General features: G+C 42.1%; 3 protein-coding genes across 3 annotated transcripts in view; 2 read left to right on the top strand and 1 right to left on the bottom strand.

Annotated features, from left to right (window-relative positions):
- Positions 1 to 6,934, bottom strand: part of LOC146578470 (cell adhesion molecule CEACAM5-like) — a 146,376-nt gene extending 139,442 nt beyond the window's left edge. Inside the window, exons 1-3 of the mRNA XM_085267815.1 lie at positions 6,492 to 6,934; positions 5,568 to 5,903; positions 4,820 to 5,149 (exon numbers count right to left, since the gene is read on the bottom strand). Coding sequence (XP_085123941.1) covers positions 4,820 to 5,149; positions 5,568 to 5,903; positions 6,492 to 6,585 — 760 coding nt within the window. The 5' untranslated portion in view covers positions 6,586 to 6,934. The remainder of the gene's footprint in view (positions 1 to 4,819; positions 5,150 to 5,567; positions 5,904 to 6,491) is intronic.
- Positions 6,935 to 12,198: 5,264 nt separating this feature from the next.
- LOC146578469 (uncharacterized) lies at positions 12,199 to 15,884 on the top strand. Its single transcript, XM_085268792.1, has 3 exons — positions 12,199 to 12,382; positions 14,206 to 14,541; positions 15,122 to 15,884. The coding sequence occupies exons 1-3, from the start codon at positions 12,322 to 12,324 to the stop codon at positions 15,373 to 15,375; spliced, it is 651 nt and encodes a 216-aa protein (XP_085124918.1). The 5' UTR covers positions 12,199 to 12,321; the 3' UTR covers positions 15,376 to 15,884.
- A 5,929-nt stretch (positions 15,885 to 21,813) lies between these two features.
- Positions 21,814 to 25,504, top strand: part of LOC146578426 (T-cell surface protein tactile-like) — a 553,052-nt gene continuing 549,361 nt past the window's right edge. The window contains exons 1-2 of the mRNA XM_085267814.1: positions 21,814 to 21,874; positions 22,758 to 23,084. Of these exons, the coding sequence (XP_085123940.1) occupies positions 21,814 to 21,874; positions 22,758 to 23,084 (388 nt within the window). The remainder of the gene's footprint in view (positions 21,875 to 22,757; positions 23,085 to 25,504) is intronic.

Below are 25,504 nucleotides of genomic sequence, written 5' to 3'. Positions count from 1 at the left end.
TTCCCTTCGTCCTTCTTCCCTCCGTCCTCCTTCCCCCCATCCTCCTTCCCTCTGTCATCCTTCCCTCCATCCTTCTTCCCTCCATCCTCCTTCCCTCCGTCCTTCTTCCCTTCGTCCTCCTTCCCTCCGTCCTCCTTCCCCCCATCCTTCTTCCCTTCATCCTCCTTCCCTCCGTCCTTCTTCCCTCCGTCCTCCTTCCCCCCATCCTCCTTCCCTCCATCCTTCTTCCCTTCGTCCTCCTTCCCCCCATCCTTCTTCCCTTCGTCCTCCTTCCCCCCATCCTTCTTCCCTTCGTCCTCCTTCCCTCCGTCCGTCTTCCCCCCGTCCTTCTTCCCTCCATCCTCCTTCCCTCCGTCCTCCTTCCCTCCGTCCTCCTTCCCCCCATCCTTCTTCCCTTCATCCTCCTTCCCTCCGTCCGTCTTCCCCCCGTCCTTCTTCCCTTCATCCTCCTTCCCTCCGTCCTTCTTCCCTTCGTCCTCCTTCCCTCCATCCTTCTTCCCTCCAGCCTCCTTCCCTTCATCCTCCTTCCCTTCATCCTCCTTCCCTCCGTCCTTCTTCCCTCCGTCCTCCTTCCCTCCGTCCTTCTTCCCTCCATCCTCCTTCTCTCCCTCCTCTGTGTCTCCTCCTGTGTGACCTGCAGGTGAGAAACAGGTGTGAGGTGTCAGCTGTCAGGTAGGTGATGAGTGAAGAACAGAACAGAATCTGTTTCCTCTTCTAGTTCAGGACAACAGATTAATACAAACTATTCACAATATGTATAAAGTGAGAAAATACTGGTGGATTTTTCTTAATTTAACAAAGGAAACGGATGATCTGACTAAATATGACTAAAACTGATCCAGCTGATCTTTATAATTTGCAGACTGAGAGTTCGTTAAAACATGTCTGAGACTTTTGGAAGGTCAAATCCTCGACTCTCTGAACCTGTGTTTGTTTATTATGAGGCTGAAACATCTGAACCTGTGATTCAGATTCAAGCTCTGTGGGAGTTTCCCCCCCAAGAGGGACAAAAGGACCCCCTGATGATCAACGATGGTCGCTCACAGTGGACGTAGATGGCTTCTTTCACTCCTCTTTAAAACCATCTGTCCTCTCTGTCCAAAATGTGAACATTAGCATCCTCGAAAGAGTGTCCTTTATCCTGTGGAGGTGGCTCTTCTATGTCCATCAGAATGGTGGGATCAATAGGATCAACAGGTGCTCCATGACCCTCCTGGGGGACACTCCCATAGGGCTTAAAAATCTGGGAGATCCACCAGTTGCTCTTAGAACTGAAGAAGCTTCTCGGATTAAACGTTTTAAACAAACTTGAAGAGGTCCAGCTCCTTACAATAGTTTTTTACAGTTGTTACACAGACCAACTGTGTATTCTGGCTGTTATGTATTTGCTCTGGCAGGTAAGTTTATAGCACAAAGATAATGTGTTCATTTATCAGCAGTTTATCACAGCTGGTCACAGAGATACTGATGATTTCAGCATGAGAGGTTCAAAGCCACACTGTGATCAGTCTCAGGAGTTTGGAAACTGCTTACAGATCAGTAACTCTGCTCAGCTGGTCTCATTACAACGAGAGGGCAGCCATGTTTTTAACACAGCTGCAGTAAAGATACAGTGGGGCAAAAAAGTATTTAGTCAGCCACCGATTGTGCAAGTCCCCCCACCTAAAATGATGACAGAGGTCAGTAATTTGCACCAGAGGTACACTTCAACTGTGAGAGACAGAATGTGAAAAAAAAATCCATGAATCCACATGGTAGGATTTGTAAAGAATTTATTCGTAAATCAGGGTGGAAAATAAGTATTTGGTCAATAACAAAAATACAACTCAATACTTTGTAACATAACCTTTGTTGGCAATAACAGAGGTCAAACGTTTACTATAGGTCTTTACCAGGTTTGCACACACAGTAGCTGGTATTTTGGCCCATTCCTCCATGCAGATCTTCTCGAGAGCAGTGATGTTTTGGGGCTGTCGCCGAGCAACACGGACTTTCAACTCCCGCCACAGATTTTCTATGGGGTTGAGGTCTGGAGACTGGCTAGGCCACTCCAGGACTTTCAAATGCTTCTTACGGAGCCACTCCTTTGTTGCCCGGGCGGTGTGTTTTAGATCATTGTCATGTTGGAAGACCCAGCCTCGTTTCATCTTCAAAGTTCTCACTGATGGAAGGAGGTTTTGGCTCAAAATCTCACGATACATGGCCCCATTCATTCTGTCCTTAACACGGATCAGTCGTCCTGTCCCCTTGGCAGAAAAACAGCCCCATAGCATGATGTTTCCACCCCCATGCTTCACAGTAGGTATGGTGTTCTTGGGATGCAACTCGGTATTCTTCTTCCTCCAAACACGACGAGTTGAGTTTATACCAAAAAGTTCTACTTTGGTTTCATCTGACCACATGACATTCTCCCAATCCTCTGCTGTATCATCCATGTGCTCTCTGGCAAACTTCAGACGGGCCTGGACATGCACTGGCTTCAGCAGCGGAACACGTCTGGCACTGCGGGATTTGATTCCCTGCCGTTGTAGTGTGTTACTGATGGTGACCTTTGTTACTGTGGTCCCAGCTCTCTGCAGGTCATTCACCAGGTCCCCCCGTGTGGTTCTGGGATCTTTGCTCACCGTTCTCATGATCATTTTGACCCCACGGGATGAGATCTTGCGTGGAGCCCCAGATCGTGGGAGATTATCAGTGGTCTTGTATGTCTTCCATTTTCTGATGATTGCTCCCACAGTTGATTTTTTCACACCAAGCTGCTTGCCTATTGTAGATTCACTCTTCCCAGTCTGGTGCAGGTCTACAATACTTTTCCTGGTGTCCTTCGAAAGCTCTTTGGTCTTGGCCATGGCGGAGTTTGGAGTCTGACTGTTTGAGGCTGTGGACAGGTGTCTTTTATACAGATGATGAGTTCAAACAGGTGCCATTCATACAGGTAACGAGTGGGGGACAGAAAAGCTTCTTACAGAAGACGTTACAGGTCTGTGAGAGCCAGAGATTTTCCTTGTTTGAGGTGACCAAATACTTATTTTCCACCCTAATTTACGAATAAATTCTTTACAAATCCTACCATGTGAATTCATGGATTTTTCTTTCACATTCTGTCTCTCACAGTTGAAGTGTACCTCTGGTGCAAATTACTGACCTCTGTCATCATTTTAAGTGGGGGAACTTGCACAATCGGTGGCTGACTAAATACTTTTTTGCCCCACTGTATATACTTTACAATAAGCACTGCCTGTATTCAGATAAACTGCCAGCTTAGTTTGATTTGATCTAAACCTGACAGAGTGACAGCAGCCGTCCTCTCTCTGTAACAGCAACAACATGCAGGGAGTCTGCTCAGCTACACATGGATTAAACTCTGAGGTTAAACTATCAGGACATAATAGAAGTCAGTGAATTAATAAATAACAAACTAGCTCAGCTGGAGTCTCACATTGTCACAGATGAGGATGATAACACTGACTCCAGAGTGAGCAGGACACATCTGTGCTAAAGAAAACTGATGGAGGCCATCTGAGTGTGGGTGGATGCTGGACTCCAGCAGTCAGTCAGACGCTCGTCTCCATTCATGCGGTTTGATGCACTTCATATATATAAAGGGTAACTTGGTTGGATGGGACAGAGAGCTGTGACCATTGACCAGATCACAGGTACAGCAGAGTTTTAGCCTGATGCTAAAGAAGCACGTTTTCAAACACATGATGATTTACTTTTCAAAAGTCTCAAGCCAAACATGACCCCTGACCCCACATGGTTGTTGTGGGCGATCGTGGCTCAAGAGTTGGGAGTTCGCCTTGTAATCGGAAGGTTGCCGGTTCGAGCCCCGGCTTGGACAGTCTCGGTCGTTGTGTCCTTGGGCAAGACACTTCACCCGTTGCCTACTGGTGGTGGTCAGAGGGCCCGGTGGCGCCAGTGTCCGGCAGCCTCGCCTCTGTCAGTGCGCCCCACGGTGGCTGTGGCTACAATGTAGCTGCCATCACCAGTGTGTGAATGGGTGGATGACTGGATATGTAAAGCGCTTTGGAGTCCTTAGGGACTAGTAAAGCGCTATATAAATACAGGCCATTTACCATTTAAAGATGTGGTGGGAGCTAAAGAAATATTGGAAATTATATCCATGAATTGTCACATCAGCCAGTGTGTGCTCCAGCCGTGCTGGAATAGTGCAAACGTGCTTTTGTTTTGTTCTGGTTGTTTCAAAGCAGGACGGTGACTGTTCTTTGGGTGAGATCACGTGTTTCCTGTGTAATCTAAGTTTCATGTTTACAGACGAGTTAGAGAGCAAGAGAAGAAGAGACGGATTCATAAATGTCTTTGTTTCTGCTCTAACCAAAGAATGCTGCTCTACAACTCTAGACTACCAGCCACAAAGACAACAGCTGGAGAAACATCTGTCTACCTCTGACATCCACCAGCTCATCCATACAACAAACAAACATCAACAACCAGGAAGCAGCTTCACCTCTGGGGCGATCGTGGCTCAAGAGTTGGGAGTTCGCCTTGTAATCGGAAGGTTGCCGGTTCGAGCCCCGGCTCCGACAGTCTCGGTTGTTGTGTCCTTGGGCAAGACACTTCACCCGTTGCCTATTGGTGGTGGTCAGAGGGCCCGGTGGCGCCAGTGTCCAGCAGCCTCGCCTCTGTCAGTGCGCCCCAGGGTGGCTGTGGCTACAATGTAGCTTGCCATCACCAGTGTGTGAATGTGTGGATGACTGGATGTGAAAAGCGTTTTGGGGTCCTTAGGGACTAGTAAAGCGCTATATAAATACAGGCCATTTACCTCTGATCACACACACACTCAACTCTACTCACTCACCTGGAGGAACACTCAAGTAGACGATACTGATGATCTTCAATGAGCTGGTTCTTTCATTGAGGACACGACACATGTATGTTCCAGTGTCATTGATCCTCACATCCTTCAGATTCAAAGACACGTCTCCATACTTCATCTGTCTTTCCTGCAGATCCACCCGGTTCTTAAAAGATGGATGCTGGTGATCTGTAACAAAGCGACCAGCCTGGTACAAAAGCACAAATCCTGGCTTGTCAGTTCTGCTCCATACTACACTTCTGATCTTCTTGGTTGGAACTCGACATGTCAGAGTGACGTCCTGTCCAGACTCAGCTGTGATGATCTTTGGCTCTGAAAGAGGAAACAACACAGAGCAGAGAGGTTAAAGGTCAAAGTACAACTATGATCAGAATGATTGACTTTAAATATTTTGTTTATTTCCTTTGACATTTGAGTTTTTAGTCATGTTGGATTTAATGAACCTCTGAACATCCAGCAGGTCACCAGTGACCCACTGAGGGGGAATTTTAGCCTCATGCTAAACATGCAAAGTGTCAGAAACTACAAGATGTTAGCTTCCACAGAACAACAACATGTGCTGATAATAAGTAAGAACAAGTCAACTCTAGACTACCAGCCACAAAGACAACAGCTGGAAACATCTGTCTACCTCTGACATCCACCAGCTCATCCATACAACAAACACACATCAACAACCAGGAAGCAGCTTCACCTCTGATCACACACACACTCAACTCTATTCACTCACCTGGAGGAACAACAGCCAGGTGGATGATGCTGGGAATCTCCAATGTGTCTGTTTCTGCCATGAACACATGACACATGTATGTTCCAGCGTCATTAATCGTCACGTTCTTCAGAATCAAAGACACGTTTCCATCCTTCATCTGTCTGTCCTGCAGATCCACCCGGTTCTTAAAAGATGGATGCTGGTGTGTTGAATTAGAGAGACCATCCTGGTACAAAAGCACATAATCTGGCTTCAGGTCAGCGTTCTTCCAGTACACAACTATGATGTTGTTGTTTGGAGCTCGACATGTCAGAGTGATGTCCTGTCCAGACTCAGCTGTGATGTTTTTCTGCTCTGGAAGAGGAAACAACACAGAGCAGAGAGGTTAAAGGTCAAAGTACAACTATGATCAGAATAATTGACTTTAAATATTTTGTTTATTTCCTTTGACATTTGAGTTTTTAGTCATGTTGGATTTAATGAACCTCTGAACATCCAGCAGGTCACCAGTGACCCACTGAGGGGGAATTTTAGCCTCATGCTAAACATGCAAAGTGTCAGAAACTACAAGATGTTAGCTTCCACAGAACAACAACATGTGCTGATAATAAGTGAACATAATGTGTGAGAGAAAGCAGCCTCTCATTATAAGACACTGTGAGTCTCTGCATGCTGCCTTTATGGAGCTACAGCTGTTTGTATACACTGAACAAGAAGCTTTGTAGCTGCATCCTGACTCCTGACACTACAACACATCACACTGACACACACATTACACTTCTTTGTCTCTATCACAGCTGGATTACAGATGTTAAGTGTCCACACAGACAAACTAAATCCATATTATTATCATTGTTATTATTATTCTTAACAACATGTAAACTAGTCGATGCTGGTCTATTGTCAGATAAACTCAGTTTAGTTTCTAACTGTAAACCTCACCTGCAGAGACGAACACGACGACGACAGCAAACAGCAAAGCGGAGCAGCGTGATGCAGTTACGGCAGACATTTCCGTGTCATTATTACTGATCATCCAGCGCTTCTTTGATTTGTTCTGAAGTCTAAATCTGTCGCTAATTTCAGCGAACAACTGAACCTGAGTTTAAAACCTGATGAGATTCAATTAAATTTAAGGTTTAAAAAAAGCTGAAAGATTTAAGCAACTGACTCCACACTTCCGATTTAACTACTACTACTCAGTTTTGCCGACTCCTCGGTAAGGGAAATTTCTATTGGCTGTCCTAAAATTCGCTAGAAGTCGTTAAATGACGTCATCACCCAATTTGAATAATTGTAACAGATCCTGTAGGAGAGAGAAATGACATCGTGGAAGAGACAAAGTCAGTTAAAAACACCCTAAAAGAACTTACTACACATTTAGAACTGCAACCTTTTCATGGCACAACTCCAACCCTCCTTGTTTATGATTGGAATCAGTGCATCGATTTATTTTAGACAAAAACAATGTTGTACATCTAGCGCTGCTCCAGTCAGAACGGCAGCGTCGCTCATGAGAGATTCATTTGCAGTTTGGACCGTAGGGTGAACATCTGTTCTGGCCATGTACTGTGCAATTTTTGAGTCGTGCGACGGTTTTGGGGATCGGCCGAGTTTCGCCTTCATCGTGTGTCGTGCATCGTGTAGTATACGTGGGGTAACGAGAAGCGATTAACACCTCACGACCATCAATCGGGAGGATTTCAAACCTGTTTGAAGTCCTCTCGGCCGTCGTGAGGGTGTCTCCGCAGCCTCTCACACTGCGCACGCGCAAACACAGAAATGTTAGCGAACAGACGGAGCAGCACGTGCAGTGCAGCGTGTGATCTGGACACAAGCGATGGAGGCACAACTTGTAGAACTTTGGAAAGCTCATCCGAGCCTTTTCCATGTGGCCTCACAAAATCATCACGACCACAACAACCGTGAAAATAGTTGGATCTACACTGCTGCTCAATCACAGCTGCCTGATCATGTTTTTCATTAGCAATTCAGCAAAGTTGATGGTGGTGTGTCTGTGTGAGTGAAAGACAGAGAGGGAGTGAGCGACAGATTTTGTGTTATAACCTTCATGTTATGGACGCACAGTGTGAGCTCTCAGGTCGCATCAGAGCATCGGGCCGTATAGTGTGAGACCTTCTTCTGAACTTCTAACCCCTGCGAGTCAATCGTGCAGTTTGAGCAGAAGCTGAACAACACGACTGAAAAAATCGCACAGTGTGAGCCCAGCTTAAACGGTGTCTGAAAAGTCGCTAAATATTGCGACAAAGTCGCTAAGTTGGCAACACCGCTACTACTACCTCTTCCGCAATGATGTGTTTTCCTCTGATTGGGAGAAAAGAAAGGGGAGTGTACGTTATGATTCGATTGTCTGTCTGAGATTGTCATTGTTACGGTTCTAAATAAAGTTTATTTAAAAACTACGACTACCTCTTCCTCTATCTTTATATCGCGGTGCGCAGACAACTTCAGGTGCCTTAGTGGATCGGAACAGCTTTTTCTCATATTAACAGCAGTTGCTCTCGAAAACCCAAATATTGTCCTATTAATTACATCACCTGTATTCCTCTGAAATATTTATTTTACCTTTAACTGAATACAATTCTTCTGTTATTCAAATCTGAGTATTTGTTGCTTTCCTGTTATTTACCACATTCTAACATTATATGTTCAAATGTCTCCTCTTGTCCACAGAATTCACAATTCCCTGTGTCATGCTTGTTCATATTTTTAACATGAATATTATATATATATATATATATATATATATATATATATATATATATATGTCACAAGCATGACACAGGGAATTGTGAATTCTGTGGACAAGAGGAGACATTTGAACATGTAATGTTCAAATGTCTCCTCTTGTCCACAGAATTCACAATTCCCTGTGTCATGCTTGTTCATATTTTTAACATGAATATTATATATATATATATATATATATATATATATATATATATATATATATATATATATATATATATATATATATATATATGTCACAAGCATGACACAGGGAATTGTGAATTCTGTGGACAAGAGGAGACATTTGAACATGTAATGTTCAAATGTCTCCTCTTGTCCACAGAGCCCTCTTACCTTGTGTAGTAAATGAAAATCAGGAGTTCTTTGTATAACCATGGTGGTAAAACTGAAAATGATGCTGCTGAACTAATACTTTTCTTACTAATTCCTTTCTAACGTATTTTTCCCTGTAATTTAACCAAAACTTCCTGTTGATTCCCTTTATTTTTCTTGTTTTTGACAAGGTTTAACTATATCATGTGCTATGTGTTTTTCACCATGTCCCTTTAACTTTGCCCAGTAAGTTAAAGCTGATGTCTTCTTATTTCTAACAGTAGTTCATTCATTTCGACTTGCAATTGAAACATTTTAATGGCCCCAAAACACAACCTCAACACTTGATACTGGGTTTTATCCAAGTGATTTAACAATCTTTTAGCTGCTGAGCCATAGACCAGACATACATAATCCATGATCTAATGACACTTATATATAAAGCTTTTCATGTTGTTTTTTCTGCAACCCATTCGCTGCTTTTGAAACATGTAAAATATTCAAAACCTTTTTAGATTTCTCAGTCATTTCCCCAATATGTGTTTTCCATGTAAGCCTTTTAATCAAAACTAATCACACGAGCCAAGGTGTGAGAATGAAGAGAGGCAGAGAGGAAAGGGCGATGGTTTTATGAAATCCAAAGCAAAGTGGTGGAAATGAGAAGTACAGGACGAAACAGGAGAGTGGAGACGGTTATATCTCGACTGAGATTCGGACACACTGGTTTAAATAGCACATTTTTAATAAGTAAACACTGTACAGAGGAGTGTGACTGCAGTAGGGAACAGGAAACAATAGAACATGTTTTATTGCATTGTCAGAAGTATGATATGGAAAGGAGACAACTGCTCAAAAAGCTGGACGATACGAAAGTGAAGTTGGACTTGATTGATTGTTTCGCATGAGCTCTATAAGTGAAAGTTATCAGGCTGTATTTTGGTTTTTAAGGCATTTGTTCGGAAAGATTTACATTATTATTATTATTTATTTATTTATGTCATTTCGGTCCAAACTCCACACCAGTTGGTGGCGGTAATGCACCATTTTGCCGCCAATAAACCCTATACAGAAGAAGAAGAAATCGAAAGCGTAGCCTCTGCATGAGCGTCTCAGACACAGATTCGTAGTCAGTGACTTTCAGCTTTATTTAAACCTTAAATGTAATCTGATGTGTTCAGGTTTAAACTCAGGTTTAGTTGTTCAGTGAAAATACTAGTGATGGGCATGAAGCTTCATGAAGCACTGAAGCTTTTCATCCAATTGGTTCATCCCAGCGCAAAGCTTCATTTGCTCTAGCAGGACACCTACTGGACGTAAAAATATTAGTTGGCATGAATTTGAAGAGTGTGGCCTTTTGCACACAGCCTGTAAATGTCAACAACAAAAGGAGTGTGTAAAACATCTATATTGTAGTGATGGCAGCATACTGTGTATATTTATAGTGGCAGTATGGAAAATGATTATTTGGAAATGATCATTTACTGTGAGGTGAGGTGTGGTTGGGGTGTGGACAGTGGTTGTGCTTTTGTAACGTTGAGGTATGGACAGCTACACACTGAGCCTCAGTCCTGCCTGTTCACATTTTATTCAGTAAAAACTAAATTTTCACTGCTTTTATAACCTTTAGTGGGGAGAACATAGCTAGGATTTAATGATTTAACAAATCTTTTGAATCCTTTGTCCTCCACAATGCTAAATGGCTGTGAGTCCTCAATCACCATGCTGACCAGGTCTTCATCTATTTGAGATTGTTCTCCTGAGGAAAGACAATAAAGATAAAGCACAAATATAAATATCACACACGTAACTTATAACAGTTGTATAATATTGTTATATCATTTAGTAACATTACTGCATGCTATATTATCATGACATTTGATGGCTCACCTGGTCTTGCTCCACAATCGGTGTTCCCCTTATTCTCATGCAAAGCTCTGTAGTGCCTAAGCATGGATGAGGTGTTGTTGTTATATCCCAGCTCCCTGGCACATAGCAAACACTTCACCTTGTACAAAAGTACAGACAGCTTAACATAGGTTTTATTGCACCATCAGTATTATGAAAATACATCTTCTGTAGAAATCTACATACCTTGTTGGGAGGATCCATCCATCCATCCATCGTCATCCGCTTTGTCCGGGGCCGGGTCGCGGGGGCAGCAGCCTAAGCAAAGAGGCCCAGACCTCCCTCTCCCCAGCCACCTCCTCCAGCTTATCCGGGGGAATACCAAGGCGTTCCCAGGCCAGCCGAGAGATATAATCTCTCCAGCGTGTCCTGGGTCTGCCCCGGGGCCTCCTCCCGGTTGGACATGCCTGGAACACCTCACCCAGGAGGCGCCCAGGGGGCATCCTTGTCAGATGCCCGAACCACCTCAGCTGGCTTCTTTCGATGTGGAGCAGCAGCTGCTCTACTCTGAGCCCCTCCCGGATGGCCGAACTTCTCACCCTATCTCTAAGGGAGAGGCCAGCCACCCTTCGGAGGAAGCTCATTTCTGCCGCTTGTATCCGCGATCTCGTTCTTTCGGTCACTACCCACAGCTCGTGGCCATAGGTGAGGGTAGGGACGTAGATCGACCGGTAAATTGAGAGCTTCGCTTTTACACTCAGCTCCCTCTTCACCACGACGGACCGGTGCAGCGTCCGCATTACTGCAGCCGCAGCCCCAATCCGTCTGTCGATCTCCGGCTCCCTTCTCCCATCACTCGCGAACAAGACCCCGAGATACTTGAACTCCTCCACTTGGGGCAGGAACTCATCCCCGACCCGGAGTGGGCACTCCACCCTTTTCCGGCTGAGAACCATGGCCTCAGATTTGGAGGTGCTGATCCTCATTCCCGCTGCTTCACACTCGGCCTCGAACCGTTCCAGTGCGAGCTGGAGGCCCTCACCCGATGAAGCCAACAGAACCACATCATCTGCAAAAATCAGAGATGAGATTCTGAGGCCACCAAAGCGAAAGCCCTCCGCCACTTGGCTGCGCCTAGAAATCCTGTCCATAAAAATTATGAACAGAACCGGAGACAAAGGGCAGCCCTGGCGGAGCCCATCACCCACCGGGAACGAGTCCGACTTATTGCCGGCAATGCGAACCAAGCTCTTGCAACGGTTGTATAGGGATCGAATGGCCCGTAGCAATGGGCCAGACACCCCATATTCCCGCAACACCTCCCACAGGACACCCCGAGGGACACGGTCGAATGCCTTCTCCAAGTCCACAAAACACATGTAGACTGGTTGGGCAAACTCCCATGCACCCTCAAGTTTGTTGGGAGGAATAAGATCAAAATGTTCCCACACAGGGGAGGACATCCTCCTCTTCTTAGCTGGCTCCATTCTCTCCTGACTTTCTCTCCTCACTCTCAGAAACCTCCAAACTCTCACTAACCGCAACTCTCAATCAAACACCCACATTTTGAATGATGTCTGAGGGGTTTATATCGCTGTCATAGCTCGCGGCAAAGTTCAAACCACTTCATGAACCAGTCACGTGGTACAGCGAGGCTTCGGACGTCATCATTTTCAGCTCCTCCCATAAATGAAGCAAGCCTCGATACGCGCATCGCGGAAACGCCCTCTCCATTACTCGACACACGCTTCGAAGCCTCGATACAGAACGTCACATCAGTAGGAAATGCCAACAGACTCAGAACAAACTAAGAGTCAGATCGGCAGAAACAGAGATCACGGACATGTCTGCTGTAACTGCAACGCTCTGCTCCACGCTGATGTTTGTCGTGTTCGTCTCTGCAGGTGAGGTTTACCTGTTTTAAGCCCAAATATATCTGACGCTGACATAAAGACGATTAAATAGTATCAGCCTCTTTATATGTTAACAAAATTTCGTAAAGAATTACTTTCATATGGATTCAGTTTGTCTGTGTGTGACGGAGACAAGAGGCTGAGTGGACACTTAGCATCTGTGTGGACAGGAAGTGTCCCACTGTAGCGACCGCACGCGCCGGAGCACGCGCAGTAGTGAAGTGCGGGTCGATCCTGAAATATCGATTCCTCCGATACCAGTCATTTATGTTCTAGAATCGATTCTCACATTAAAATATCGATATTTTAGTAATTTAGGGTACATTTGTAGTTTATCATTAACAGGAACACAGTGGGAAGAAGCTATAACATTCGGATTGTCTACATTCAAAGGAACTACTTCCTCTTCCGCCTCTCATAGTCATGTGCGAAATATGGCTGTATAAATGTATGGCTGATATGGCCAATATTATAGTTATTATATTAATCATTCTAAGTTATTACAGCAGTGAGTTTGAACTCTCAAATCAAATCACTTCTGTTGTCACGTCACATGTGCAGGTACACTGGTACAGCACATGTGCGTGAACTCTGTGTCAAACACTGAGCTTCAGTAAAGACTCAAGTTGCAGTTATTATGTCCTATCATCTTAAATCTTCACTCGAAGACACTCAAGTATCTGTGACAGTGTATATGTAGGTGTATTATATTTAACCTCCTAAGACCCGAAGTCTTCCATGACATGCATTTTTAATTTCTCTTTGATATCTGGGCACATTGAGGCCTGATGAATGTAAAAGCAGAGAATTATCAGATTTTTTTTTCACCTTATTTTTGTTTTTAAGAACAATAAGAGCCACGTATGAGGATATTCGTTTAAAATATTTGACAGAACAGTGGCAGTATAACGTCCTCGTACGTGGATATCAGGCCCATGCAGAGCAAAATTCAGTATTTTGGTCTAAATAACCCAAAATGTGATGTCCACATATGTGGACGGCAGGTCCTAGGAGGATAAGAGACAAATGTGCCTTCAGTATGTTGGCATTACTAAATTTGGCTCAATGCTTACATATATGTGTAAAAAGCAAACGTACGAGCTGTGATAACTGTTTCTGATAGAATGAAGAGTAGACTGATATATGAAATATTCCTTTATTGGGTGAGAAAATCAGACCATGTCATAACTGCTTTAAGTCATAAAGAATAGACATCAGAGCCTTAAACAGGCTGACTTCTGCTAAATGGGTCAAACTGGGCAGAAAGTATACAAACACATAACATCCTTATAGAATATGATGTAACACTATAGATCAACTTACCTCAGAATATATAAAGCATATAAACAATTACAGCAATATGATGCAACAAACACAGCAGCTACTGATCCAAAATACTCAAAGCTTCATAGAACTGGAACAAACATTGATTTTTATATACAGCTACAAAGCTTCTTGTTCAGTGTATACAAACAGCTGTAGCTCCATAAAGGCAGCATGCAGAGACTCACAGTGTCTTATAATGAGAGGCTGCTTTCTCTCACACATTATGTTCACTTATTATCAGCACATGTTGTTGTTCTGTGGAAGCTAACATCTTGTAGTTTCTGACACTTTGCATGTTTAGCATGAGGCTAAAATTCCCCCTCAGTGGGTCACTGGTGACCTGCTGGATGTTCAGAGGTTCATTAAATCCAACATGACTAAAAACTCAAATGTCAAAGGAAATAAACAAAATATTTAAAGTGAATCATTCTGATCATAATTGTACTTTGACCTTTAACCTCTCTGCTCTGTGTTGTTTCATCTTTCAGACCAGAAAAACATCACAGCTGAGTCTGGACAGGACGTCACTCTGACATGTCGAGCTCCAAACAACAACATCACAGCTGTGCACTGGAAGAACGCTGACCTGAAGCCAGAATATGTGCTTTTGTACCAGGCTGGTCTCTCTGATCCAACACACCTGCATCCATCTTTTAAGAACCGGGTGGATCTGCAGGACAGACAGATGAAGGATGGAGACGTGTCTTTGATTCTGAAGGATGTGACGATTAATGACACTGGAACATACGAGTGTCATGTGTTCATGGCAGAAACAGACTCATTGAAGATTCCCAGCATCATCCACCTGGCTGTCGTTCCTCCAGGTGAGTGAGTAGAGTTGAGTGTGTGTGTGATCAGAGGTGAAGCTGCTTCCTGGTTGTTGATGTGTGTTTGTTGTATGGATGAGCTGGTGGATGTCAGAGGTAGACAGATGTTTCTCCAGCTGTTGTCTTTGTGGCTGTTTGTTTGTTTGTTTTTTACTTACGGTACAGAGTCATTAATGTCTGAGCGAACTATGTTACTTTCTGTGTCAGACTCTCTTTTTACCTGGTTAAATCACCATGGTGACTAATGTTAAAAACATAACCTGGTCATGTCCAGCATGTGTTCAGTGTGATGTCGATTCTCTGCTGGGGGAAAATGTTTCATATGTGCAGCTTTTTAAACCGTATCTCACTAAAACCACTGAGTGTAACATCAGACTCACAGAGTTTTAATTTAGTGATGTGTAAACCGTGTAAATGTTTCGTACTGGATTCTAATCTATTGCCCAGGCTGCTGACGTTAAAGCTACTAGAGGATAAATTATAAGCTTCATCAGGATATTTATCCCCAAGAATACATTTTAAATCCAATTAATTTCATTTGATCAGTTGACACCTCACACCTGTTTCTCACCTGCAGGTCCGACAGGAGGACACACAGAGGACGGAGGGAAGGAGGATGGAGGAAAGGAAGGCAGAGGGGAGGAGGATGGACCTGTTGGATTGGCAGTTTCTGCTGCGTTTCTTTGTGCCGCTGTGCTTCTTGTTGTCGGTGTTGTTAGGTTTTGGATACAAAGACGACTTCAATCTAAGACTTACGATGATCCAGAGATCACACAGCCTCTTACGTCTGCGCAGGAGGACAGTTACACAGATGACCTGAAGATAAGTTAGAAATGAACCATCGTTAACATCCAGGTTAATTTCATTCAAATTAACTTTAAATTGAGCAGTTTTTTTTGTGTTGGTTTAAAATATCAACCTCGTGTGGCCTTTTCTTCTTTAACTGCAGCACAGTGTGAAAAAGTTTGTATAACAAGCTTGTTTTAGGTGCTGTTATGAAACAAAAAATTCATGCAGCTGAACTGTAGATGTTTCTCTCTGACTCTGAACTGTGAACCTCGCCAGCTTCTATTCAGCTCCTGATGCAGGAAGATGAAGTGAACAATGTAAATGTCCTTAATGTTTCTTCATCTCTATGTCCCATCTTTACATTTATACCTGTGTAATGTTGTTTTTTATTATGGGTGTTTTTGTAACGTACAGAGGTGAAAGGTTTTCTTTAAGTTCTTGCAGTTATGAAATTATGATCTTTATCTGTTTTGTGAACAGACTTCTGATTGGCTGTTTCATGTGATGAACCAGAAATAAATGATTCATGGTGATGTTGTTCGTCTGCTGCAGATTTCAGGCCTGACACGTCTTCTTTTCACCTCCACATGCACATCATGCTGCATTACACCAACATGCAAGTTGTTAGCTTGAGGATCACCTTGTAGCAAAAAAGCTATTTTACAACTGTACAGAATGGTGTTCATCAGTTTAATGCTGGATTGTGTTGCTGCACTAATCCTCAGTCAGAAGCCGTACATGCACCAGAACGTTTGTTTTGTATGCAATGTGACGGTGAATGAGGAGCAGACATTAAATGTTGTTTTTACAGCTCCAAATGTCAACAACAGTCACCTCAAGGTGCTTTATATTGTAAGGTCGACTCTACAATAATACATGATGTGGTTTGTGAAAAAGAAACATAATTGGCCTAAAACACTCACATAACAATCTTCTTATAAAGTTTCATCACCCTGATTTTGTAAGCAAGCAAAAACTGCATGGTGCATTAAGGATTCTGAACAATTCCTAAATGCACCACAAGATGGCAGTCCAACACAAAGAGTAACACTTCACAATGTAACGCCTGTTTACCACAGCTACAAGAAGTTCAGACATGGAAATGAACTACTAAACCAGGGGTGTCCAACTCCAGGCCGGTAGAGCCGCTGTCCTGCAGGTTGTAGAGCTCACCCTGGGTCAGCACACCTGAATCAAATGATTAGGTCATCACCAGGCCTCTGAAGAACTTCAAGACATGTTGAGGAGGTCATTTAGCCATTTAAATCTGCTGTGTTGGATCAAGGACACATCTAAAACCTGCAGGACACCAGCCCCTGAGGCCTGGAGTTGGACGCGCCTGAACAAGTGCAGACACTATCAAGCCGACTACTGAGCCACGGTTACATTTTGAGAAGAAGAAAACAACTCAAAGGATCGATTACTCTAATCTGTGTGATTGCATCCTGCTGTACCACTGATCATATTGATATCTTAACCTGTAACCAGTGATGTTCTTGCATCCATTTTGTTGTAGTTTTTGATACACAAATTTACATCAGTTTGTTCTGAACAAAGTTTACATCTGTTCAAAGTTTGGATGCCGATGATAATGTGGTGATTATGTGCTATAATATATATAATACACATATACTTCTCTGTTGCCAAGAATATTATATTAGGTTATCTAATGTTGGCATAAAGCACAGCAAACCAAATGTGCAAAGTCACGAGTTTCCTTTATCAGTTATTTCTTGTTAAATTGGCCATTTTTCTCATACATTTCCCCTTTAATCTAGAAGAATTTGAGTCACATAAATAAATTGCTTATTTGCTGGTTCATCCTTTGAGTTAGGTGCCTTTTTATGCTTTTTAATGATTCATATCTCAGTGTTTTTAAAAACATCTTTTATTTAAAGGACAAAGGCACACAGCGTTGCAGAGACTTGAACACTTTTACACGGTTTATTCACCTTTATGCTTGTGCATCCCCTCTCTCTCTCTCTCTCTCTCTCTCTCCCCACAGGTCGCAACATCCTGCTGAAATAGGGAGGGCATGATTAGATGATGGAGGATGGTGTGTGGAGCATCCCCTGGCACCACACCCCACTGCTCCACCCCTCCCCTGCAGCTGAGCCACAAACCACACCCACCACAATGACATATTACTCCGGTAGCTGGACCCATAAAGATGACTCAGCACACAAAGGCTCGTAACTAAAAGAGTTTTATTATAAGGAAAAGACTTAATAAGGGTTTATGATTGGAGAGGCTGAGTGACTTCAGTGTGAGAGGAGCATGGGAGCTCTGTCAGAGATGACATACGTTGGTAACTACTGTAGTCAACAGGATAAGTAAAGATATCATCACACATCAAAAACACATAGAAACAGCAAAACTCACTTTTGGCACAAAACTAGCAGGTGTGCGACTGCAGGAATCTAGATTTTGACTTATCCAGGTAATTATTGGTTAACACCGGGTTTTCTACGAAGGTGGTTCACTTTGAGGTAAATCATCATGGTGACACATGCTGTGACACTGACCTGCTCTGGTGCTTTTTATTCATTATTATTCCTTTAGAATTTAGAGGTGGGTATTTATTACTACTGTACAAACATAATTGAGCTTGACAGTCATGACGCATTCACAGCACTAACAGGCGCACGCCTCCCTCTAGTGGTCACATTAAGTTCAAACATAGAAAAAGTGTTGGCTACCTATAACATAGTCCTGGGGTCCCTTCCAGGCCATTCAACCCCCCACTCACACCTTGACCCACGTGACCTCAGTAACTCAGTTGACAGCAGGGTGGGTGAGCCACTCTCAGGACCACCGCCAACATCACAACCTCACTAGGAGTTAAACACCCGAGACTCTCCATCAGCTTTCAGAACTGAAGAGGTGAAGCATCCTCGTGACCATAAACAGAGGTCCAGTTGTCTTCAACTCAAACTCTTAAAAGTACCATGACCTGGATGATGGAGCATGAGGGAGTGCATGCATGGTTAGATAATAATGCTAACAGCTAACACTGTCACTGTGCTTTTCCCGTGTCCCGTGTTTCATGTCTAGTCACCTTGTCTCTGTGTTAAGCTTGTGTGTCTTGTGTCTGAGTCGGAGGTGTGTTTCCTCTTTTATTTTGATAGTTCTTATCCTGTGTGCAGTGTCTTGCTTCCCCTTGTCTCGTAAGGTCGGCTTAGTCCCAGCTGTGTTCCCCTCCTGTTTCCTGTCTCCTATTCCCCCTGTGTATATATGGTGTGTGTTTCCCTCAGTTTCTCAGGGAAACAAGTCTGGTTTTTGTTCATAGTATTTTTACAGCCAGAAATAAATGCTCGCTTTTGCTATCTTTCACCCTTGTCTCCGTGTGCCTGCATTTGGGTGGACAATCACCTCACTCCATGCTATCTGCTTTGCCAGATGTGACAAACACACTGTTAATTCTTACATACAGTCAAGTATAAATAACATTTTTGTGTTATTTAGTTATTAAACAGTGAACATGACAAACTGAACCAGTATATGTTAATAATTAAAGCAGATCACATTGAAATCGACATGCTAGCTAGCTAGCATGTGGATGCTAGCCTCCATGTAAAATACAAAGACAGTTAATGAGCTGCTTCAACAGCTCACAGAAAGTTGTAGTTCTTGCATGTTATGATGTTATAATATCATAAATAGATCTTATTGTTTACAACACTCACATCCTCCATCTTTCTCTCGTTGCTCAATCTCTGATCAAGCTCCACTCGCCTGGGTAACTTTATAATATTTTGTAGGCTATCGGGCAGATTTACTAAGCAGAACAAATTGTTATTCAGGGTGATCTACTAACAATTCACTATGATTAAAAATAATTATAATTTATATAGAAAGATCCAGCCAGTTCAGTTGAGTTATTACTGGCACTGATTTAGGGCTTTCAGTGTGAGTTAAGGTTTTAAACGAGGCAATTCAAATCAATGAGAGGAAGCTGAAAGAGAAGCAATATGTTCATGATATCAGGGTTGGTTCTCTTGACAGAAATCACTGGGCACTGTGTGGACTGAGACTAAAGTGGAGCTCAGGATTTCTCCAAAGGAGAACTGCATTTTTACACATTTAATCCACCTTAAATGTGTGTGGAACAGCTGACCCAACTATTAGACAATAACATTTTGTGTGGCTTTCATTCACAAAGTGACTCTGAGCTTCTTTCATGAATCCAGGGGCTTTTTAATGTTAATGCTTTGCACTGTCAGTAACTCTGGCCCTAAATGTTTTCCAGTTTTGTGATGAAGAGATATTTTTACAGGCTGCTCTCATTTAAATATCATTTGCATAAAAACATCAGGGTACAAACACACTGTGTGCATTTTGGTTTCCACAGCAGACATCCTCCACCACATTTTTAATGAGACCTGTATAAAGTCATTCAGATTCTCAGCACACTTCTCTTTTTCTTTTTTTTCCAAGATATGTTTATTGAGCAATTCACATGCTTGTATGACAATGGGGTTTACAGCATCAGATAGTTGCTCTGTTTCTGTACATTTACATCACAGGCTCTTCTCTTTTCCAAGTCCTTATCAGGTCACCTACCCACTGTGATGACATCCAAGTAAAGGGAAACTGGTCAGGAAAAGGAGACTAAGTTGATGTAATAAGTTGCTGTGATTACAGCAGAACTGCCAGAGAAACATCATTAAAGGACTGAAATGTTTCTTGCAGCCAAATTATCTGCAGTCCTTTTTCCCTTTTTTACAATATTATGAACAATGTCCCACCAGGTGGTAGGGAGCTGCAGGACAGTGACACTGGTCCTGTCGATCCTTCAAAAGGACACAAAACCAAAGAGTCCAGATCACCAAACAGTCTGACCAGGAGAGTATTAGCCCCGCCCTCAACATCCTAAACCTGAACATCATGCTGTGCACCAGAGTTATGCTGACCAGTGTTCAATATGATTCTGATCAGAAACAGGGATACGAACTGGGAAGTGGATTAAGTGGGTTACTGGTTCCTGATGAATGTGATGTGCAGTTAGTGTGAAGCAAGTTTAATCTCTGAAAACACTTCATCTGAATTCATGACAAGCTGTCAGACTTTATGTGACATGATATAAAGCAGAAACAACCTAAAGCCGGAACAGGAAACATACTCCATTACTGTTTTGTATCTGGTCTGAAGTCCTGTGTGTCTTATATGTTAGATTCACATATTATCAGGACATCACTGCTCCAAGGCAGAATCAGTTGGATGGAGTCAGGTCTTTGCCAAAGGAACCACAAGTAATTCATGAGCAAATATGAAATAATAATATAATTATATAGATTAATGCATTGATCAGTTTTGCTGCGGTATTTGGGGCAGGGTCGTGGGGGCAGCAGCCTAAGCAGAGACACCCAGACCTCCCTCTCCTTGGCCACCTCTTCCAGTGTCTCCGGGAGAACACCAAGGCGTTTGCAGACCAGAGACCTGAGAGATATAATCTCTCAGGTCTTAATTAGTGCGATTGCAATAATATAATTTCCCAGGTGGAGGTACGTGCAGGGACTGCAGGTAGTTAAGCAAGTAACGTGATTTGATCCCCTACTCCTGTGTGCTGGGAGGGCCTCTGAGTCGAAAACACACCCGGAGTGTTTGCAGAGTATTTGGTTTTATTCAAAACAAAATACGTCAGTGAAACAAATCCCCATTTCTGACTTCAGGGATTTGTTTGTCTGTGAATGGATGTACAGGCTGGTTCGATCTGTATTTTTTTGCTACAGATGTCAGTTTGCCCACAATTTCTTTAATTTTATCTTCTGACTTTTCATTCTTGAGTGATTTACTTTTGTAAAATGTTTTGCTCACCTGAAATGAAACTTAAATAAGTTCCTGCCGACCTCACACTGTTTTTATCTGTGGATAATTTTCCATCCTGATGTTCAGAAGAGTGTTTGAGGGTTTCAGATCCTTCAGAACAACAGTAAGTGTTTAAAATGATGCCTTTCAGTTTCTTAGATAAGAAACAAAAGCTGTCAGACTTTATCTCTATATTTTTTAACTGTTTGATGCTGTATGTTCTGCTGCTTCTTTATTCCTCAAAAAAGTTCTATAGAACAGCTTTTATGGAGGTAAATATTGCTTCCTTCATAGTACAATATCCATTTTTAGACAGAAAAAAATACAAAATATAAAATATATCAAATCTAAATTACATCCATTTAGATTTGATATATTTTATATTTTGTATATAATTGTTTCACCTTTTTTTTAACGATGCACTTCATCGTCCAACTACAGTCCAACGTAACACATCACAACGTCACGTGGCTCAATTTCTTTAAGAGACAGGTCGTCCATTTTGAGATCGAGCGAACGGGTGACAGAAAATTTTTGATCTTTATTTAAACCTTAAATTTAATCTGATGTGTTCAGGTTTAAACTCAGGTTCAGTTATTCAGTGAAACACCAACAGACTCAGACATTTAGAACAAACTAAGAGTCAGATCAGCAGAAAGAGAGAACACGGACATGTCTGCTGTAACTGCGTCGCTCTGCTCCACGCTGATGTTTGTCCTGTTCGTCTCTGCAGGTGAGATTTAACTGTTAGAAACTAAGTTTTTAACAGAGTTTATATGTGAGATAACAAGGAATGAAGAGAATGAGCCTGGGTTACGCGTTAATGATATTCCCCAAGAATTATTTTTATATTATTTGGTTTGTGTCGGTCGGTGTGATGATGCTAAAGTCAGTTAGCAGCGCTGCTTTAAGGTGAAATAATTTATATGGAATCAGGTTTCTGGCAGAAATATCACACAAGATATAAAAGACAGGACAAAGACACATTGTGAAATAGAGCCAGAGACCAAAGATAACTAATTATTAAATACTGAGGTGACCATCTCTGCATTTATTTCACTCACCATGTGATCCTATGTCTGTCCAATCTGTATGAAGCTTTAAACAGTGAAATCAGTAACCAATAATCTATAACCTGCTGTGACTGGTCACACTGATCAAACATCACTGTCAGTGTGTTTAAAGATGGAGTTGGATGACCTCAGGTGGTAGAGCAGGTCTCTTACTAATTGCAGGGTTGATGGTTTGATTCCAGTCTGTGTGCCAAATATCTATGGGCAAGATGCTAACACACAGATAAATCCAGCAGACTAGGAATGTGTGTTAGATAGAAATCAGTGACACAGAAAAAAGTGCATGGGTGAATGAAGCAAGTTGTACAGAGCATGTTCGAGTAGGAAAGCACTACATAAGAACTAAATGTAGTTTAGTCTCTTGTAATGTCTAATGTTCTCCCTCTTCTTCAGCTCAGCTGACACAAGAAGAAACACAATCAAAGATCATCATCTAATAACAGAAGACTGTCTTTTATTGTGTGTTTCTGATTGGCTGCTGTAGAAGTGAACAGTTGTACTTTGACCTTTAACCTCTCTGCTCTGTGTTGTTTCCTCTTCAAGACGAGAAAACCATCACAGCTGAGTCTGGACAGGACGTCACTCTGACATGTCGAGCTGCAAACAACAACATTAGAGCTGTAGAGTGGAGCAGAGCTGACCTGGGAGATGAATATGTGCTTTTGTACCGGGATGGTCACTTTGTTCCAGACGACCAGCATCCATCTTTTAAGAACCGGGTGGATCTGCAGCACAGACAGATGAAGGATGGAGACGTGTCTTTGATTCTGAAGGATGTGACGATTAATGACACTGGAACATACGAGTGTGGTGTCTTCATGAAAGAAACAAGAAGTGAACACATCATCTACCTTCATGTTGTTCCTCCAGGTGAGTGAGTAGAGTAGAGTGTATGTGTGATCAGAGGTGAAGCTGCTTCCTGGTTGTTGATGTTTGTTTCTAAAGATGTTGTTGATGAGACTTTGTAGAAAGCAGCTGGTCTGAGTGATGTGATCAGAGTGCAGTAGATAATGTCTGACAGCAGTTTGAAGAGGAAATGGATTCTGTTCTGTTCTTCACTCATCACCTACACCTCACACCTGTTTCTCGCCTGCAGGTCAGACAGGAGGATCTGTTGGACTGATCGTTGGTCTGATAGTTCTTGCTGTGCTTCTTGTTGCTGCTGTTGTTGGATCTTTATTCTACAGAAAACATAAAATAAAAAAACAGAGTCAGGAAACAAACCAGCTTCCAGCTGAACTGTGAGTCTTCTGTTGCTGTTCCCAGGATTCAATGCAGACATAAAATATGATCTAGATCCTGAATCTGTGCCCTGTGCTGTTCAACATATCATGGCAACATCTGACCAATCACACAGATGATTGTAGCTGAGCGGCTAATTTAAAATAAAAAAAGATTTGAAGAGCTTAGACATAAAACAGAAAAGTACCACAGCCCCTGCAGACAAGGCAGCTGAATGAGATCAAAAACAGTATATAGTAGTTTTTATTTTAATATTAAAAGCACTCTGTGAATATGTGAAAGCTTTACATGTATTGAACAGTAAGAATGGAAAAGAGAAAGAGCTGCTACATCAATAAAGTTGAATGTTTTGAAGGCAGGAAGAAAAGAGAAAAATGCCAAGTGTTTGAGTTAACAAATGTATCATAAGTTTATCTTTAATGAATTAGAGAAAGTGTCATCATCAAGCTGCAAGAATCAAATGTAGGCTTAGTCCACTTGCTGTTGCTGTAAAGCAACCAGTACAAACAGGCATCGGCATTTATATAAATGTTCATGAAACAACATATTGTTGTAAAGTTGTTTGCAGCCAAAAGAATACAGCTGCATCTAAGAATCTGTATTTATTACGGATGCTCACTGATGAAACGTGCACAGGTCAGAGGAATCCTCCAGGAATGCTGATGCTAGTTTCTGGAGACTTCAGTCAGTAGGCAGTGATTTCATGATCCAGATGTTTACAACTAACTGATCGTCTTCAGGTGAAAACAAACAGTTGAGGTGAGGAAAGACAAAAGTGAAATCAGTGAGTTTAAGAATTTTCATGATACTGATGCAATAAAGTGTGTTTGGGCAAAATTAAATAGATGAAACAAGCAATAAATAAATACAATAAACAATGATATAAAAGTGATAAAAAATTAAAAACATAAATAAATGCAATAAAGTAGTCAAATCTATGACGAGTGGATCCTAATTATGGAACAATACAATTCCCCACTTTGTGTTAAATGTCTCAAAATGACTTTGAACATACCAAGTATACAAAAAAAAAACTGAAAAAAAAATAAATTTAATTAAAACATAACAGGTATTGAAACTTTTTTAAAGGGTTTAAATAAAGTATTGAAAAGCCTTTGAGATTTGGGCTCCATGTGTTTTTTAGTCATGTATTTTGTGTGCATTGGCTGTGCGTGTGTGTGTGTGGATGTTGTCATGGATAACGGAGCTGTCAGAATAAGTGTATCCTGATTTAAAAATAAACACTTATCCAAACAGGGGTCGTGGGGGGGATTGGGGCTCAAGTTTTAATGTACTTCTTTAAATATTTCTTTAAGATATATAAATATGATTAATCTACGATTAATAATGTGCCCTCCTTATAATTTATTCCAATCCCGTAAATCAAGAAATAAAATGAAAATGATCACTGTTTCTGTTTCTGTGTTTTTATTTTTTTTGCTTGGGTTCTTTGGGAGTGAATAAAGTTGGATGATGGTGTTCATGCAAGGTCTAAGAGTGAGAGATGTTTCAGCACTAAAGGTTTAAAGATGAATTATGTTTCCCCCTAACGACACATTTCTTGACATGAAAACATTCATGAAGGAAACTTTCTATCAGTTATTCACTGAACAGTCTTCTCTGTGCAATACATCATGATTAGACTCAGTAAAAGAGAATAAACTGACAGCACTGACTTTCTGTGACTTCACTATGTAACAATATGTAACTATGTAATAATAAAATCAGAATTAAACTCAAATTGAGCTCCTAATGAGCCTGTGACTGTGGTTAGAAACAAAAAGACTGCATGTTGTTTTAAGGCTGTTTATATAGATTTGTTCTTCTTCTGTGACTCTAAAGTACAAACTAAGCCTGATGCGTGAACACACTGCTGACCTTTGATTCAGCTGGTTCAGATTGATGAGTGTGTAGCCGGATAGGCTACTCGCCTTTCCTTTTCTCTCTCTCTCTCCCTCGCTCGCTCTCCTGCGCTCGCTCTCGGCTGTGCAACTAGGTTGATCGGGAAACCTGCAGTCAGCTGAGACTGAAGACGTCACTCGGATGAG

Source organism: Mchenga conophoros, linkage group LG3 (genome assembly GCF_057382185.1).
Source record: "Mchenga conophoros isolate Kocher_MC1m ecotype Shallow Benthic linkage group LG3, M_conophoros_male_GT1.1, whole genome shotgun sequence".
NCBI lineage: Eukaryota > Metazoa > Chordata > Actinopteri > Cichliformes > Cichlidae > Mchenga > Mchenga conophoros.
Note: the sequence above shows the minus strand (reverse complement) of the source record. Positions and strands in the feature narration are given on the sequence as shown.

What these genes read in the sequence shown, in the direction of transcription:
- LOC146578469 (XM_085268792.1), top strand. Translation starts at nt 12,322, where the DNA reads ATGTCTGCTGTAACTGCAACGCTCTGCTCCACGCTGATGTTTGTCGTG. An exon ending in TGTCGTGTTCGTCTCTGCAG is followed by an intron (nt 12,383 to 14,205) that starts GTGAGGTTTACC and finishes TTCATCTTTCAG; the next exon opens with ACCAGAAAAACATCACAGCT. An exon ending in CCTGGCTGTCGTTCCTCCAG is followed by an intron (nt 14,542 to 15,121) that starts GTGAGTGAGTAG and finishes TCTCACCTGCAG; the next exon opens with GTCCGACAGGAGGACACACA.